A 20,000-nucleotide genomic window follows, 5' to 3' on the forward strand; every position below is an offset into this window, starting at 1 on the left:
TCCGCAGCATAACTACCCGATGATATCATCCGATATTGATGAAACTTGGGTGGGAGGTTGATATCATGATCTAGTTGTGTCCTGCCTAGAGTGGGCGTATTGCGCCCATTGTGGGCGGAGCAACCCCCGAAAAAGATGTCTTTTTAGGGGTAATCGATTTCAAGCTACATCTTCTCCGAGGGAGTTGGTGGAATCTGACAGGGGTTTCGGTATTTGGTTCGGCCAATGTCATGTGTCTAGCCCCACGGAGCTCGATTTTTCATTTTCGCCCCAAGGTCAAGGTCACAAGGTCATGAAATTTAGAAAAGTCGATTTTTGATGGTTTAATTACATTGTTCGCTTCCTGATAGGGTGAAATGTCGTACATGATCTTATATTATGACATACATCATGAAATACAAGTTTTCCAACAAATTTAAGAATCTTTGACCTTTGACCTTTGAAGGTCACAAAGGTCAAATTTTCAAAGTTGTCGGAATCGAACCGAATTTTCGGTATTGTGTAGCTAACTAACCTCATAACTGATTATACATTATTTTCTATCTCATTTCAAGGTCGGTAACCGTTCGTTGTGACATTTCTGGGCTTGGCGGGCCTGTTTTGGTTATAGTCCGTCCTTTGTCATTGAATACTGCTCGCTCGTGAACATCGTCGTGTCCTGACGTCGTGTCCTGACGTACGCACATACACACACCAGTAAGTAAACTTATAAATGCAGTTCTGACAACTCCTCGACTGTATACCCTACACGTTCTCAACCCCCCCTTCCCCACCAACCAACGTTCTCAAACCCCTCCACCCCCCCCCCCCCCCCCGCTTCCAAAGCACAAACGTGCCCCTTCCAAATCTGCCCCATCTTTACTCTCCCCCTCCCCAGTCCCACCAACCCTTCACTATCCTCCCATTCGTAAAAATAGTGTTTAGTGTCCATGTGTTTTATACTCGCCCCCCCCGACCCGCCTTCCCATGCCTCCTTCCCCAAGCCCTCTCCTCCCACAGATCTCCCGATGTCCCTGTTCTCTGCCGTTGTAATTGTGTGCTTCCCTCTCTTTCCCCATCTTGTCTCCCGCTCCCTTTATTGTATGTTTTGTGTGTCCTTTTGTTTTTTATTTTGTGATTGATGTTAGCTCTTACACGAGCCTCGATCTTGTAGACGAAAAACAAACAAACAAACAAACAAACAAACAAAAAAAACAGACGGGCATTCCCACATCTAAAGAGCGGAATATTTCGTGCTTTTCACTCCTGTATCATGCTATCAACGACTTCACAGAAACCCGTCAAGGTCGCCTGTCCAACTCACAATTTCAGAGAAAATAGTCGGAAATAATAGCGCAACCTCCGCAGTAAAACCTCTGATTGAGAGAATGCCACATACGTTATTTGGGCGGTGTATAAACATAATGCTGCCTCGAATGCTGAGGTATATCTTCACAAGGCATTTGACGCCTATCAGCTGAAAATCCTTTTAACTGTCGCTTTGTACATTTTACATTGAAGGGAAAACTTGTAAGGAAGGCATGGCGACGGAATTGTGAATTTGACAGCTTCGAAGATGTTTGACCACATCGCAGTAAGCATCAAAATGATGGCTGTGGTATAGAAATTGTGGGTAGAGTGAGGCGAAATGTCCAACCCATGGGTAAAACCTGGATGGATGCACGGATACACGCACGGCTCCTTTTGTAGCATAGAAAAAGTCCTGTCTCCTTCAGCTGCTCCATATAATGAACCAGAAAACCAAATACTGCATTGGAGTCATCAGAAGGAACCAGAAGAAGTAAAGAGCAAAGATGGAGGCATCAGGAAGAACCTGGATGGGGATTCGGAATCTAGGCCCAGAATCACTTAGCTAGGCCCGGAATCAATCCAGTAGCCCTATGCTGTAACCTCTCTATCATGGCTTTTTTGTCTCAGATATAGTGACCAAAACTGTACACAATATTCTAGTTGGGGTGTTAACACTTCTTTTTATGAATTAGAATATATCCCTTCTGCAAACACAATCTAAAACCTTTTTAGCTATTCCCATAGCTGCTTGGCATTGTGCTGTTTACCTCCTATTACACCCCCAAATCCTGCCCAAATTGCACCTTACATTATGTAGTCATTATTTTCATTTTCCGTACACATTCCCAGAACTTTACATTTCCATATGTTAAACTGCATCGACCAATGGTTTGCCCAATCTAAGGAAGTATCCTGGCTTTCCTGATTCTTATCTCTCCCCTCCTTTTCCCTTCATTACCGACCTTACTTGCATCCAAGCTTCATGTCATCTGCAAATTTGGAATGCTTATTATTATCCTCACTGTGCAAATCATTAATATATATATATATATATAAATATATAATATATATATATATATATATATATATATATATATATATATATATATATATAATGGTATGCCAGAGATAACGTCACCGCGTGGCAGGCGGTGCGTATCGCTCCCAGCAAGGTGCAGCAGCAGCTGTATGGGACACCTTGCTGGCGGTTCTCCACTGATGATATGAAGGGTCGCATAGTGACTGATATATATATAAATAAATAAAGACATTCCCAGTACTGATCCCTGAGCCTCCCATTCCCCAACCACTCTTTCCTTCATATCACTAGGTCAGTTTCCAACCCTGTTAGCTGCTCTACAAACTACTCCACAAGCATTCATCTTAGCTGACAGCCTTCTTTGTTGTACATTATGAAATGCATTCTGCAAGTTTATTGCCTATGCCACTTAAGGTGGATGGAGGTTATGTTTTCACCCCTGTCTATCTGTCTGTTTGTCTTTCTGTGAACAAGATATCTCAGAAGGTTGTGGATGGATTCGGACGAAATTTGGCAGAGAGGTCGTGTTTGTGACGAGGACGAAATGATTAGATTTTGGTGAAGATCCGGATCCGGCTACTATAATTTTTTAAGTGATTCTTCACCATTGGGAGATAGGTCCAAAAACAACATATAGCAGGATATTTCAAAAAGTTGTGGAAGGATTTGGACGAAACTTGGTGGAGAGGTTGGTGGTGTGACGAGAACGAATCGATTCGATTTTGCGTGAAGATCTGAATATGGATTCAGATACAAGAATTATTTAATTTTTAAGTGATTTTCACCATTGAGAGATCGAGTGAAAAGCGATATATAACATGCTATTTAAAAAAGTTGTGGACGAGTTATGTCTGAACTTGGTGGACGAGTTGGTTAGGTGACGAGAACCAGCCGATTCGATTTTGGTTCAGGTCTGAATCCAGGTCCGCACGGAATTCTTCAGCCGGAATGACGTGGTGAGTATGATGCGCAGTGCTTTGGTAACCCCGTACTGCTTAGTCAAGTGACACATTTGCTCAATTACTGTGCTTTATCATTTTAGCCTCAAAAAAAAAAAAAAAAAATCAAAAAATCAAAAAAAAAAAAAAAAAAAATGTATGTATATGTATACTGTATATATATATGTATACTGTGTGTATATATATATTTATACTTTTTTTTTTTTTTTTTTTTTTTTCTTTTCTGAATCCAGGTCCGGCTTATCATTGGGATACAAAACGTGAACTGTTCAGCCTGGCGGACGTATGTGCTCTACCGAGTGCCGATTCTAGTTATAAAAGTTATTCTTCTTGAAAAGTATATTGATATTGTACAACTGGATACTGAGAATGTATTACATACTGAACAGAGGATTATAAAGTGAATTTTTCACCACCATAGATCGTTCCGTGTAGTGCGTGCATTAAGGTGTTCCATCAACTCGTAACATTACTTTTTCTTTTAAACCCTAAAGAAACAGCCATCCTCTGCTGGAGCATGAACATTCCAGAGGACTTGCGTTAAGTGATGTTAATTATTGTGAAATGCCTTTCACCATTCATGGTACATACTTACTCAATCAGCACAGTCATTTTCACTGTTATCTTTTGTACCGTTGCTGAAATAAGTCACCTAGATTTCACTTTACTCCAGTTTGCCAGTGAATTGTTTTAGGCATTATGTTTTCCTCAAATAAAATACAATAACTTTTTAGAGTACTGCAATACATGCAATTTAGAAACAACCTCCACAAATGGAGTTGGGTTTCTTTGCCGATAATTTGATTCCTTAGAAGCCGTTTTTTAAAACCTTAATTTGAAGTGATGTTTTGATCATGGGTTTTGCCATTGTCCATGGATGGCTGAGGGGGAAATGGGAGGTAGGGGGTGTGGGGGATGCAGGGGATCTCTATTGGTCATGAAGATGAGGCACTTACTGACCGGCTGCCTCCTTGGGCTGCAGGCTTTCCGGGGAAAAGATTGCAAACGACATTTTGGTCCACGCTGCCAAGCCGGTGACAGAGTTGGCTGTGGCATCAAATCTGAGGTGTTTGAGAGGGCTGGACAAAAACTGGCCGACGTCTTCTTCAGCGGAATGACGTGGAGGTGAGTACGATGCGCAGTGCTTTGGTAACCCCGTACTGCTTAGTCAAGTGACACATTTGCTCAATTACTGTGCATTATCATTTTAGCCTCAAAAAAAAAAAATCAAAAAAAAAAAAAAAAATATATATATATATATATGTATGTATATGTATACTGTATATATATATATATGTATACTGTGTGTATATATATATGTATATATATAAAATAATAACCACCTTTAGAGGTTGGCCTTTTTCGGGAACCGTGGTTGTTTTTTTGGTCCCCCTTTTTGAAGCAATGTTTTACGGCCGGATGCCCTTCCTGACGCCAACCCTTTTGCCGCCTTTAACGACAAACAGGGAATTACCAAGTGCAACTGGTACTCAATTAGCCGACCTCGGAAGGATGACAGGCTGAGTCAACCCCCCTGGCATTAATTCAGCGATCGACCGGGATTCGAACCTAGGATCCTAAGCCGGCACCCGAGCCGCTAGCCCAACACCAGGGACATATATATATATATATATATATATATATATTATATATATATATATATATATATATATATATTATATATACATACATATACACACTAGACGACCCATGACCCGTTGGGTCAATGTTATTATATATAATTAAGGGGTTACCATGGTTACAGTGGGGGTCAAAGGTCAACCTATGGCGAAGATATATAATTTTTCTCACACTTTCTAATAGAGAGGCAAAATGCCATATAAACTAAATTTAACTGGTTCTTATTGCTTTTATTTATCAATCCTCACATAGAAGAGCAGTTTTTAGTAATGAGCAGTGAGGAGAAGACCCCTCAGCCAATGATGTGACCCTCAGCCAATGATGCTACCCCTCAGCCAATGGTGTGACCCCTCAGCCAATGATGCTACACCTCAGCCAATGATGCCACCCCTCAGCCAATGATGCTACCCCTCAGCCATGATGCCACCCCTCAGCCAATGATGCCACCCCTCAGCCAATGATGCCACCCCTCAGCCAATGATGTGACCCCTCAGCCAATGATGTGACCCCTCAGCAATGATGTGACCCCCTCAGCCAATGATGTGACCCCTCAGCCAATGATGTGACCCCTCAGCCAATGATGCTACCCCTCAGCCAATGATGTTACCCCTCAGCCAATGATGCTACCCCTCAGCCAATGATGCCACCCCTCAGCCAATGATGTGACCCCTCAGCCGAATGATGCTACACCTCAGCCAATGATGCTACCCCTCAGCCAATGATGCTACCACTCAGCCAATGATGCTACCCTCAGCCAATGATGCTACCCCCTCAGCCAATGATGTCGCCCCTCAGCCAATGATGCTACCCCTCAGCCAATGATGCTACACCCAGCCAATGATGCTACCCCTCAGCCAATGATGCTACCCCTCAGCCAATGATGCTACACCTCAGCCAATGATGCTACCCTCAGCCAATGATGCTACCCCTCAGCCAATGATGCTACCCCTCAGCCAATGATGCTACACCTCAGCCAATGATGTCACCCCTCAGCCAATGATGTCGCCCCTCTGCCAATGATGCCACCCCTCAGCAATGATGTCGCCCCTCAGCCATGATGCCACCCCTCAGCTAATGATGTCGCCCCTCAGCCAATGATGTCACCCCTCAGCCAATGATGCTACACCTCAGCCAATGATGCTACCCCTCAGCCAATGATGCTACCCCTCAGCCAATGATGCTACCCTTCAGCCAATGATGCTACCCCTCAGCAATGATGCCACCCCTCAGCCAATGATGCTACCCCTCAGCCAATGATGTGACCCCTCAGCCAATGATGCTACACCTCAGCCAATGATGCTACCCCTCAGCCAATGATGCTACCCCTCAGCCAATGATGCTACCCCTCAGCCAATGATGCTACCCCTCAGCCAATGATGCTACACCTCAGCCAATGATGCTACCCCTCAGCCAATGATGCTACCCCTCAGCCAATGATGCTACCCCTCAGCCAATGATGCTACCCCTCAGCCAATGATGCTACCCCTCAGCCAATGATGCTACGCCTCAGCCAATGATGCTACCCCTCAGCCAATGATGATGATGATGCTACCCCTAGACGACCCATGACCCGTTGGGTCAATGTCAGTTTGAATAGATATGAGAATAGAAATAAAGCGAACGCTGGACATCATCATGGAGATTATTTGGGCCAGCAAGCCATAAGGCTCACCTCTCCAGCGTTCTAAATCACTTACCTGTGACACGTGATTTCGGCCCTTATCTCCGATCACGTTGACGGAAATCACCACAGCATATCGTCAAGATCCCTCCAAAAGGCTCGTCTTTGTCACATACATCACGCAACGTGCGATCCACAGCCTCGAAACTCTCTCTCCTGATCATAGGACACTCATCCCACACGATGAGTTTTGTACTTCGAAAGAGGTCTGCGATAGTGGAATTTTTATCGATGTTGCATACGCCATCTTCCCTCGGTGTCAGAGGGATTTGGAACCTTGAGTGCGCTGTTCTTCCACCAGGCATGAGGGTAGCAGCTATGCCAGATGAGGCCACCGCAGGGGGCAACTTCTCCACTCGCTCTCACTTTAGAGAGAATCAGATTAATAAGAAACGTCTTCCCTGTGCCTCCAGGCGCGTCAATGAAAATCATTGATGACTGATTCGTGCGGATGTTGCTATTCGCGTCCATAGACGTGAGGTGTGATTCGTTGTCCGCGTCCGTAGCGCCGTCGGAGGGTTGATACGACATTCTTCCTGCAAATAGTATTGTGTTTGTGCTATCGTTTTGCCGATCATCAAATGACAAATAAATTACATTGTGAAAATTAAAGATTTCAAATAAACCTATTTAAAGTGTATGCACATATAAATAATAAAAAAAATCGAAGAAATATCTCTCGGTAATTTCCTGAAACATATTTTACTTCCGGGTAATAATGTTGAATGAAATGATGAAGATATATACTGTATGCCTGTTATTTTAGGCGGTGTATTTTCGTATATCAACGTGGCGCGATTTTTAAAATATATCTCTGCAATTTCCCGTGTGTGCGTGAATGTTCTCAATTATTTCTTTTACCGAGTCTAAAACCATCGATAAAAATGAAATCAGATGGTGACTTAGATTGAAGATAAAGGCGTGAAACAGACTCAATGGCCTTGAAGATACAAGCCTTTCAGAATTCATTTCGTTCTATAAACGGAAACTTTCATCGGATTTTCTTCCCGTTTTTTTTCAACCGAGGCTAAAACTATGTTAGCGACTGTGAAAAATGAAATGATATATCGAATTTGATTTGAAATAAAACTGAGAGAGAGAGCAAGACACCACGGGCCTACAAAACAGGCCTCAAAGCTATGCGAGTTAATAAAATGGTGGATATTACTACTCTCTCAAAGGGGTAAGCCACGCCCCCGGACCGATCGAATGTTACATACAAACACGCAAGATTTCAATTTTATAATTATATAGATATAGATATATATATATATATATATATATAATATATATATATATATATATATATATATATATATATATATAATTATATATATATATATATATATATATATATATATATATATATATATATATATATATATATATATATATATATATATTTGGCTTTTCTGACATCTGAAAACGTTCGCCTCCAATGTATTGCACAAAAATGGTTGCAAGTGCTAAATGTGTATTCAACTTGTTAGCACAAGTTCAATCACTCGGCAAAATTTCTCCAAAGTGTATAATAACTTATTGATGCCCTCATAAAGCGTGCTGTGTGCTTCTCCACACTGTGCAGACAGAAAAATGTTTCTTCTCGGCTGGTAAGAGCTCTTTCAGGGTCTGATAAGCATCTTCCAGTCCGCTGTTTTTTGCAGCATTTGAAAAATTTGCTAATAAATTCAGCTGCACAGACACGCATTGTCGCCAGCCTTGGCTCAACTGGTTCGTTGGCTCCACCAACTCTGGCGAGCTGCGTCCTGCGTGCCTGGCCCTGGGCGAGGAGGGTTGGGTGGCAAGGCCATGTATTGCCATTCCTCAACGGGCCACTGTGGCCATGCCTGGGCACCGACCTGGCAACTCGATATGGCTCTCCACGGTGGCCATGTGTCTACTTCTTTGGAGTACACCTTTGCATCGGGAATTTGGATGGAAATGGAGTTTTTTTTGGGGAGGTTTTTTTGCAGTCCTTCTGGCAACTTTGATGTTTTTTTTCTTTCTTTACCACAGCAGTGAAATGCATACCAGCTTTTCATTTACTTTGAATGAACTATACTTGACCCTTCAAAAAACTGTTGCCTGGTTTTAAAAAATCTGTTAGAAGGCATATTTGTAACTAAAAGTGCAGAATAAATTGGTCATCAGACCAAGCCTTGAATTTATCTTAATGGCCTCAATGCTTAAACCACAAAAAGCTCGTCCCATTTGCTGGCTGTTCCATCATAGCTGGGATGTTGCTTTTGCAATACAGTACTTCTTATATGAGGTTTTAAGAAAAGTGAGTGAAACACTGTTCGATGTAAAAAAAAAAAAACAACTTTGTATGTCGAACATCGATGTGTCGACATTTGTCCTTTTTGGGTGGAAACACATTGAAGCAATACTTGAATGTTCAGAGGAGAGATTTGGTTTTATGAGATGGTAAATACGTATTTACAAGTGATTTATTTTGTATTCAGACAGCTTTCATCTTTTATTTTATTTTTATTTTTAGTCTTTCTTTGGCTCTCTAATGCTTGCATTCAAAGCAATGGTTTATACTGATATGCACTCGGTTCAGGATCTTGTTGCTAAAGTATTACTTGGACTGCTTTACTGCTGCAAAGCTGGTGACTTCATTTTTAGTCTCACTGGAGGGGACTGTAGGTTTGTTCTCCATCTGTCTGTCTGTCTATCTGTCCCGTCCGTCTATCCATCCGTCTGACCTGTGGTTTCCCAAACTTTCCGCCTTTCCCCTTTAACTTATTCAACTGAAACTTGGTACATGGCTTGATTTGTTTACAGAACAAGTTTGAGTTTTGGGGCGTTTCACCAATTTTCCACGGAGTTGTGCCCTTTTTGGACTTCTTTTTTATTGTTTTAGTTGAGTGACTGGAGACCCTTTTCTCAACTTATTGACAACGGTTTACCTACAGGTACCCCCATTTTGGACAAATTGAGGAATTTGGAATTTCAATGCTTTGCACATCAGCAATAGTGTAGCAGCATAGCAAACCTGTTGTGCATTTTGTGATACAAGCACCAAATTTGGCACAAATGTACATTAATATGTTGCGAACATTTTCAGATATTGGGCCACTTGAAATTCCGTAATTTTTTTTTTCAAATTTTTTCAAATTTCGTAATTTCAAATTTTTCGGGTGACACCGTCACAATTTCGGTCTTCGAGGCCGGCCGATATAGTGGGGCGGCTTAGCCCAAATATTCAAAAGAATTGTGCATTTTGTGATACAAGCACCAAATTTGGCACAAATGTACATTAATATGTTGCGAACATTGTGTGGTCAGCAATGAAGACGAGAGTCTGAATTACATGTATGCAAAAGACCTTGTGAACCAGTGAAGCAAATACACGGGTAAGCATGAATTAAATCTAGGGCATGATATAATTTCCATGATGTTTACCTCTACACTCAATGGTGGAAGGAGGTAATGTTTTGATCCCAGCTTGTCTGTATGTCTGTTTGTCTGTTAGTCCACAAAATTCCAGACAAAGCTTGTAGTAGTGGTAGTTGTAGTGGTAGTGGTGATAACAGAAATTGTTATATAGAACTGAACTTATATTATTATTATATGCAGAAAATAACTTCATTTCTATATGCCCTGCAGTGGACAGGTTAATTGGTTTATGCACTGAAGGGGTCACCCTGGTGTGCACTGCTGTGTTCTGCCTCACTGAGTTGTTCAGGTATGATGTACTCAGCACAAGCTTCCGGTCGGCCCGGAGGTGGGGGTGCGGGGCCTGTCACGGAACTTCAAAACAAACGGCCGAAATTGTGACGGTGTCACCCGAAAAATTTGAAATTACGAAATTTGAAAAAATTTGAAAAAAAAAATTACGGAATTTCAAGTGGCCCAATATCTGAAAATGTTCGCAACATATTAATGTACATTTGTGCCAAATTTGGTGCTTGTATCACAAAATGCACAATTCTTTTGAATATTTGGGCTAAGCCGCCCCACCACAAGCAATGTTTGTTCAGCAAGGAACTTTACAGATAGTTACCTGATGTCTGTCACCTGCACTCAAATACGGTACTGTACACACTACATTTTACATAGATCAGGGTATTAAAAGACCAATAATTTGGCACTAATTAATGCTCTTTTTATTTGCAACTAATAACGCCCATATTATTGTACTGGGAGGATATAACTGGTTTTCAGTAGGCCAACCCTATTTTATTATTGATGATTCTTGGGGTGAGAATTATGGTATTGCTTCAGCAATCTGAAAAAACCCAAAAGATTGAGAAGAATAACATTTGGAACTAGAACCGCAACCTCTGCCAGGCTAAACAGATTACGTTTTCTATCCCACTGATAGGCCGGATATGCATCCGGACCTAAACCAAAATCGAATCGGCTTCTTCTTGCCATCTAACCAACTCATGCACTAAGTTTTATCACAACTTGTCCACAACTTTTGGAAATATCATGCTATAGTTTTTAGCCCTATCTTCCAATGATGAAGAATTTACTGAAAATTTTAAAATAACTATTGTATCCGGATCCGTATATTCACCAACGTCGAATAGATTTGTCCTTCTCACACACCCAACCTGCCCACCAAGTTTCGTCCGAATCCGTCCGTAACCTTTTGAAATACCTTGCTATATATCGGTTTTAGCCCTATTTAGCAATGGTGAAGAATCACTTGAAAAATTATAGCATCCAGATATTCACCAAAATCTAATCATTTCGTCCTTGTCACATACACTACCTCTCCACCAAATTTCGTCTGAATCTGTCCACAACTTTTTGAGATACCCTGTTCACAGACAAACAGACAAACGGACAGGCAGACAGGGGTGAAAACATAATCTCCGCCTACCTTCTTGGCAGAGGTAACCATGAATATTCTCATGGTTCTTTTATATCATTGTACAAGTAAGTTATCGTGGGCTGAATGTCCAAAAATAGTTCTAACGACAGAAAATGTCTGCATAATAGACTTGAGTGAAGTCGATGGGGCGCCATCGCAAATCCTCACGCTTCCCACCTCAGCAAAGTTGAAAGATTGTTAAATATTCCACCAGGAATGACCAAATATCAAATTTTGAAGTAATTGTTTTCCCTTTTTGAACCCTGTATCCACCCTCTGGGGCATTAACCGGGGGTGAAATACAAAAAATCTTTACACATTTCATGTGTCCCCAAATGTTGATTGCATACACGAAGTTTCATGGAAAAAAGGTTTTAAATGTACCCGCTTTTGCATTTTTCAGCATTTGACCTTTTTACCGTGCCAGAGGGGTGTGACCAAAAATGATGCTGCTCTTGCAGCTTTTTGCCATGTGGTGACCATAACTACCAAGTTTGAATTTCTGCACAACCGTTTAGGAGGATATAGTGTGATGGACAGATAGACATACAGATGGACAGATTTAAAATGTACCGCTTTTTTTCAAAAAGCATGGGGGATAATTACAAATGTATTATGAGAAATTATTATGCAGATTAAGAAGCAGTATGTTGGTTAATTCTGTCTCAGACTTTTATCGTTATCCCATATGGACAGAGCCAGTTTTCTGCCTAAAACCCGACTTGCAATGAGTGCTCATAGACCAAAGGTCTTTGGTGCCTCCTGTGGTCTGAGAAAATGCATGCAATGGTGTAGACACTGGCAAGTTTCATGCGACTATTTACTTGGCACAAGTGAACCTATGTGACGGAAATCATGGCAGAGGGAATTTTGCTCCACCTAAAAGTCTTACACGATTTTTCAGCAGCAAGCATTACGACACTTGAGTTATGCAAAAATCGTTTGTTTCCATATTGATGTAACCTGTGATATTATTAATCATTTTTCTTTTTGTTATCATGTATATTTTCTTCGTTGTAGTTTCAGCCTTTTTTCAGCCTTTCAGCCTGCCTACACAACTGTGTCCCATCTTTGCTCTCCCCCAACCTCAAGCCCTCACCCGCCCCCACCTCCCCCCCTAACCCCAAGACATTGATCCCCTCCCCACACCCAAGCCTTAAAACCCCTACCCTCTATTTCCCCCATCCCACTGAATGTTCTCAACCCACCCACCCCCCTCCACCTTCCAAGGTTGTCTCGTCTTTACTCTCATCCTTTTCTTGCTCGTAAAAGCAAACAGGCATTCCCACATAGAAACAGTAGAATATGTCATGCTTTATGCTCCCCCATCATGCTATCACCGACTTCAAAGAAATCTGCTGACACAATCACCTGTTCAACTCACAATTTGAGAAAATAGTCAAATTTAATAGCAGACCTGCATTACCTTTGCAGTAAAAGTGCTGCTTAAGGTGCAAGGTGGGGTAAAATAGCACGTTTCACGTGCCATCAATAAATTGAAATTTCTTTGGAAATAAGTACCAATCAAAACAGTTTGATTCTGAAAATATATACTTCAAAGAACACTTTGACATGAAAAACAACGTTTTTTTTATTTTATTTTTTACCCCACTGTGCACCTTAAGAGAAAAGGTAAATCTAAAGGGTAATTATGAAGAGTTCTAAATGGTAATTATAAAGGGTTCTATAGGGTTCCTAAATTGGCGGCAATAGTATAAAAATTGTGGGTGGAGTCGGGTGAACTTTCCAACCAATTGTGGAACTCGCACACGAACACAAGCATCGCTCCTTTTACAGTATAGATAAACGATTGTCAGGTTCACTATGTATATTTGTTCAGATTTTATGGAGATTAGCAAACCAGTAACTTTTTGAGAAGCTTATCGCATCAGGAATGTGAAAATCAATGTTTACATTTGCGCAGATGCCTGCATAGTCGCCATTTTGGATTTTCAAAATGGCCGCCATAAAATAAGAATTTCCGAATATCTCAGCTTGTAATTGACATGGAAACTTCATTCTAAATGCTAATCCTATGTTTCCAGGCCCAAGGAACCAAAGCTTATGTCACATTGGTGATTATGAACATCAAAAACCAAGAAAAGAAGAAGTTTGTGAAATTATGTTTGTTCTTTCATGAAAAAATGCACCCAAGTTGTTGGTAGTGACAATAGTATACATATAGACGTATTTCCTATGTCAGTTTGACACATCATTACACATGCATATGTATGGCAAGAGTATGTTCCACAAATCTTGAACATTGATGACATCGGACCGAAGCTTTATGAAGATTATGTCACTGAACGTATCAATGGAGATGTTTGTCTCTGGGCACCAGTCAAAAAGCAGAACAACAACAAGAAGTACATGTCTGGCAGCAAGAAACAAACTTTCAAGTTCCGTGACTAGACAGTTGACCTAAAAGAGACCAAAGATCTCTATGGTTGGCTGATGGTTCTCACCAGGTCGAACAGGGACATTGATCAGAAGACTGCAGTTGGCAACTATGAGTTCACATTGACTACGAGAGCACTATTGGCACCAGACGGCTCAATGCTGCCATGCACTGACAAGTCCAAGATGATACACAGCCTTGAGAAACTGGCTAAAACAGATGAAACCCAGGAACAGACAGAAGCTCTAGCGGCCAAAGAGCAGGATGATGACAGAGGTCCTGTATCATCATCTCCATCGTCGTCATCAAATCAAAAGATCGCCATTGTTGATGGAATTGTGCTTGTCCAGAAAATGACAAAGAAATCAAGGAAAATCAGCACAGTCAAAGATCTAGCCCAGTATTTCAATGGCAGGCTCGTGAGCTTGACAGCGGGGTTCAGTGAGGTCATCCTGGTCTTCGATACATACAAACCTGACTCGCTGAAGGAGGAAACTAGAGAGAGACGACGACAAGGAAAAGCTCATGCATTATTAGTTTGCAGATGATCCGAACATCAAACACATCCCACTGGCACGGTTTCTATCGCACGAAAAAAACGAAAGCAGATTTGACAGACTATCTCGCCAAAGCAACCCTTGTTTACAACAAAAACTCACCTCAGTTAGTCATCACATCAGCATCAGGTCACACCAGAATCAACAGAAACATGCACTTTGAAGACAACAATCACGAGGAGGCTGACTCATTGATTAATCTGCCTGGCAGCAGAGGCATCACAGCGGTGTCCTGATGCACAGCTAGTGTTCTTCACTCCTGATACTGACGTCTTGGTTCTGGCTGTGCCACACCATGACAAGCTCTGCAAAAAGACATCTATTTTGATGGTATCAGGTGCAGTCGAAATAAAGCCAATCTGGAGAGCTTTGGGCAAAGAAAAGGCGCAAGCAATACCTGTATTCCACGCATTCACGAGAGCAGACAATGTTGGAAAATTCTCAGGAATAGCCAAAACAAAATGGTTTCAGCATGATATGAAAGCTGAAATGCACTTGGTCAGAGCACTGATTGATGAAAGTACTGGAGGAAGGTGACCTAACACAGGAGGTGAAAGATGTATTGGACCAATTTGTGTGCTCAACCTTCTGTCCCAAGGGTATTCACATTGCAAGTATCCCTGATCTAAGATGGTATCTGTTTTGTAAACACCTAGTTGAAAGCAACGACTTACTTCCTACACTTGGTGCATTTGAGGAACACATTCAGCGTGTGCGGTTACAAAGCCGAGTATGGTGCCAAGCCAATGTTATGCAGCAACAGCCTTTTGACCCCATGAAATTTGGTTACTATCAGGACAAAAGTGGCCAAATACTGCCAGTCACCACACAGGTTCCTCCTGCCCCACAAAACATCATCGAGTTGGTCAGATGCCACTGCAAAACCAACTGTTCTACACAGAGATGTTCATGCAGAATTAATAACTTGCCTTGCACAGAACTATGCTTGTGCGGCACAGAATGCGAAAACGATGCAGACTGTCATGTTGAAATATGACACTGAGAGTGATGATGATGTGTAATGATGTGTCAAACTGAGATAGGAAATACGTCTCTACGTATGCTGTTGTCACGACCAACAATTTGAGTGTGCATTTTTTCATGAAAATACAAATATAATTTCACAAACTTCTTCTTACTTTTCTTGGTTGTTGGAGTTCATAATCACCAATTTGACATAAGCTTTGGATTCCTTGGGCCTGGAAACATAGGATTAGCATTTAGAATGAAGTTTCCATGTCGATTACAAGCTGAGATATTCGGAAATTCTTATTTTATGGTGGCCATTTTGAAAATCCAAAATGGCGACTATGCAGCATCTGCGCAAATGTAAACATTGATTTTCAGATTCCTGATGCCATAAGCTTAAATATACTAGTTTGCTAATCTCTATACATTTTGAACGAAGGTGTTTTTATTGACATAGTGAACCAGATTAATTGATTGAGTGATTGTTTTCTTTTTAATTTATTTCGATGAAGCATTGGAAGTTGATTATTGTAGCTTGTGTTATTGCTTATTGATATAATTGTACTTTTGTTTGTATGACTATGACTTTGTGTATTTTTTTGTATAAAATGAATAATCGGAGGGAGGACGTAGGTAGGGAAGGTGGTTCAAAACAACAACAATTTGTAGTGTTGTAGTTTTTATTGCATTACAAAAAGTATTCCATCAAATAGTCCGATTAACGTGTAATACTGATTTCATAAAAAAAGTCTTTGTATTACTCCATGTCCTTATTTTGGATATTGGCGTGTCCACAACAACTAGCGATGAACGTTTCCATTGCTGAAAATGTACCTGGAGAGTCAATACTGTACTCGTTGCAGGCTTCCTCCAAAACGGTCATCACTCGGTCACGTATTTGGAATTTTATAGGAGTGCTGACATAATTGCCTAATGTTTTTGAAAAGCATTGCGAGTTATTCAATGGTTTCAACTGAACGCTAGATCGAGGGTTGGTCAACTCTTTTAATATCTCTTCTGAAGGATTACATTCTCATGAATGCAACTTCCTGCCCGTGATGCACCAACATTTCAGTTTATACTCGGGCTAGTAATTTATCCCCGACACAACAACAACAACCACGATGCCCGAAAAAGGCCAACCCCCGCTTTGCGGGGAAAAAGGAAAGTGTACATTTTTTGCACTTTGAAGTGTGCAAAGTGCACTTTGAAAGTGCACTTGAAGCACTTTGAAAAAGGAAAGTGTGCATTTTGACAAAATGTCAAAAAAAGGTGTTTTTTATTTTATTTTATTTTTTAGTAATTTATCCCAGACTAGACTGCTCAAAGGTGAGTGCGCTTCCTCTAAAGTCTAAGCTGTTCCCAGTTGTCTCAGGCAATTATTTTACCCCGCACAATTAAAGCGAAAAGCGCGGTTCAGCAATTGGTTCAGTTTGTCTGTCTGCAGGCGTCAGTTTATTATCGATGAACTACTTCATTTCAATTGAATGTTGTATTTTGAACATTAATCAGAACACAAACCTGCAGTTTAGCAGTAGTATTTTTGCTATATATAAAAAAAAAAACACCTTTAGAGGCCATTTTTCCCCGCAAAGCGGGGGTAGGCCTTTTTCGGGCACCGTGGTTGTTGTTGTTTTTGTTAGTCCCCTTTTTGAAGCAATGTTTTACGGCCGGATGCCCTTCCTGCCGCCAACCCTTTTTGTCGCCTTTTACGACAAACAGGGAATTACCAGTGAACTGGTACTCAATTAGCCGACCTCGGAAGGATGACAGGCTGAGTCAACCCCCCTGGCGTTAATTCAGCGATCGACCAGGATTCGAACCCAGGATCCTCGGATCCCAAGCTGGCACCCTAGCCGCTAGCCCAACACCTAGCACTTTTGCTATGAATTTGACAAATTGGGCAGAATCTTGTCTCGATTCTGCATGCGCAGAGAGGAGTGAGGGATTTATTTTACTCTGTCTGCATGTCCGGCAGTCAAACCAAATTTAAAATAATTTCAAACAGGAAACATACTGTTTAAAGGGCGTCATAAAGGACACAAACAACAGGCACGAAGAACTGTAACGTGTTAAATAAGATGGTGTAAAAGACGCTGCATCAATGGCGGTAAACTTCCGAATTTCTGTTTTTTACAACCTTTAAAATCTTTATTTTATTTTAATTGAATTATATACACTAGGGCATGCCCGTACTATATATATATCTAAAATTATATCCCCCCCCTCTATTTACATGAAATGGTTTGGTCCAAAGCGAACGGCTTGCGAGTACGGTGACAATCCCCCCCCTCTATTTACATGAAATGGTTTGGTCCAAAGCGAACGGCTTGCGAGTACGGTGACAATCCCCCCCTCTATTTACATGAAATGGTTTGGTCCAAAGCGAACGGCTTGCGGAGTTTGGTAAAGAAATCGCCATAGCGTGCACAAACGCGCAGGAAAGCGAAAGAATCGCAAATTAGTTTTAATTAGTTTTAAAACATAGTTTAACGCCAACATAGTTTGCCAACGTGAAATAAATGAATACGCTCTCAAATGTGCCGTCCGAGGCAGAGTCTGTTCGGCACGTTCGGCACACGTGATAGCTCGCTGCTCTCTGATTGGTTGAATCGTTTTTTGGACATAGCTCGGTAACTACTTGTCCGATTAATATGAAACCTTGAAAAGGCACATCCTCGGGTCCCCAGCAATATACCTGGCAAGTTTAAAGTATATCGGACCCGTGGTTGTCGAGAAACAGCGGTCACGGACAAACAAACACACAGAGATTACTGGAATTATAGATAGACTAGGGCATGCCCGTACTATATCTATATCTAAAATTATATCCCCCCCCTCTATTTACATGAAATGGTTTGGTCCAAAGCGAACGGCTTGCGAGTACGGTGACAATCCCCCCCCTCTATTTACATGAAATGGTTTGGTCCAAAGCGAACGGCTTGCGGAGTTTGGTAAAGAAATCGCCATAGCGTGCACAAACGCGCAGGAAAGCGAAAGAATCGCAAATTAGTTTTTATTAGTTTTAAAACATAGTTTAACGCCAACATAGTTTGCCAACGTGAAATAAATGAATACGCTCTCAAATGTGCCGTCCGAGGCAGAGTCTGTTCGCCACGTTCGGCACACGTGATAGCTCGCTGCTCTCTGATTGGTTGAATCGTTTTTTGGACATAGCTCGGTAACTACTTGTCCGATTAATTTCAAACCTTGAAAAGGCACATCCTCGGGTCCCCAGCAATATACCTGGCAAGTTTCAAGTATATCGGACCCGTGGTTGTCGAGAAACAGCGGTCACAGACAAACAAACAAACACACACACAGACACACAGACACACACACACACACACACAGAGATTGCTGGAATTATAGATAGACTAGGGCATGCCCGTACTATATCTATATCTAAAATTATATCCCCCCCCCTCTATTTACATGAAATGGTTTGGTCCAAAGCGAACGGCTTGCGAGTACGGTGACAATCCCCCCCCCCTCTATTTACATGAAATGGTTTGGTCCAAAGCGAACGGCTTGCGGAGTTTGGTAAAGAAATCGCCATAGCATGCACAAACGCGCAGGAAAGCGAAAGAATCGCAAATTAGTTTTAATTAGTTTTAAAACATCGTTTAACGCCAACATAGCGGCAACATAGTTTGCCAACGTGAAATAAATGAATATGCTCTCAAATGTGCCGTCCGAGGCAGAGTCTGTTCGCCACGTTCGGCACACGTGATAGCTCGCTGCTCTCTGATTGGTTGAATCGTTTTTTGGACATAGCTCGGTAACTACTTCTCCGATTAATATGAAACCTTGAAAAGGCACATCCTCGGGTCCCCAGCAATATACCTGGCAAGTTTAAAGTATATCGGACCCGTGGTTGTCGAGAAACAGCGGTCACAGACAAACAAACAAACACACACACAGACACACACACACACACACACACACACAGAGATTACTGGAATTATAGATAGATGAACACTGCAGAACAGAAATCTATTTTTGGCACTTTCAAAATCCTTCCGTTTAGCAGTACTTGGACAAAATATTACGTTATCTTGACCAACCAAATTTCCACTCGTAGACTGCCCATGGAGTTTTTTTTCAAGACTTTATGAGGCATGGCGTTCTATGAATTCTCTAGTTACCTCCGCCACTGAAGGTGGATGGAGGATATGTATCCATCCCTGTCTGTCTGTTTGGTTGTTTGTTCGTTACTTGGCCAATTTTTTTTTTTTTTTTGCAAGTATGTTGATCACTCCGATTTGTGTGTTTGTGTGTTTGTCTGTCCGTTCGCTTGTACTTGCCTACAGGTCACAATTTTAAACCGATCTTCACGAAACTTCACCAAATGGTATAGTTTGTGGTCTGACAAAATCCTATATATTTTTGAGGTCAAAAGGTGGCCATAGGCCAAAGGTCGACCACTTTTTTCAAATTTTTAAAATCCTCAATTTTCATCCGATTCACTTGAAATGTGAATGGCATTTTCATTTTGGCGAACTGAATTCAACCACCAACTATTTTTGAGATCAGCATAGGCCAAAAGATCAACATAGACCAAAGGTCAACAACAATTTCAAATTTCTAAAATCCTCAATTTTCATTCGATTGACTTGAAAATTGTATGGGATT

The 20,000-nt window shown here is 41.4% G+C and overlaps 1 protein-coding gene across 4 annotated transcripts in view; it reads left to right on the forward strand.

Annotated features, from left to right (window-relative positions):
* Nucleotides 1–4,277: 4,277 nt before the first annotated feature.
* Nucleotides 4,278–20,000, forward strand: part of SPRYD3 (SPRY domain containing 3) — a gene marked incomplete at its 5' end in the record, with an annotated part of 464,688 nt that continues 448,965 nt past the window's right edge. For all 4 annotated transcript variants that reach the window (XM_078781590.1, XM_078781589.1, XM_078781592.1 and 1 more), the window contains 1 exon segment: nucleotides 4,278–4,413. In XM_078781590.1, the coding sequence (XP_078637716.1) occupies nucleotides 4,278–4,413 (136 nt within the window).

This window comes from Myxine glutinosa, chromosome 7 (assembly GCF_964187855.1).
Source record: "Myxine glutinosa chromosome 7, kmMyxGlut1.1, whole genome shotgun sequence".
In the NCBI taxonomy this organism is placed as follows: Eukaryota; Metazoa; Chordata; class Myxini; order Myxiniformes; family Myxinidae; genus Myxine; species Myxine glutinosa.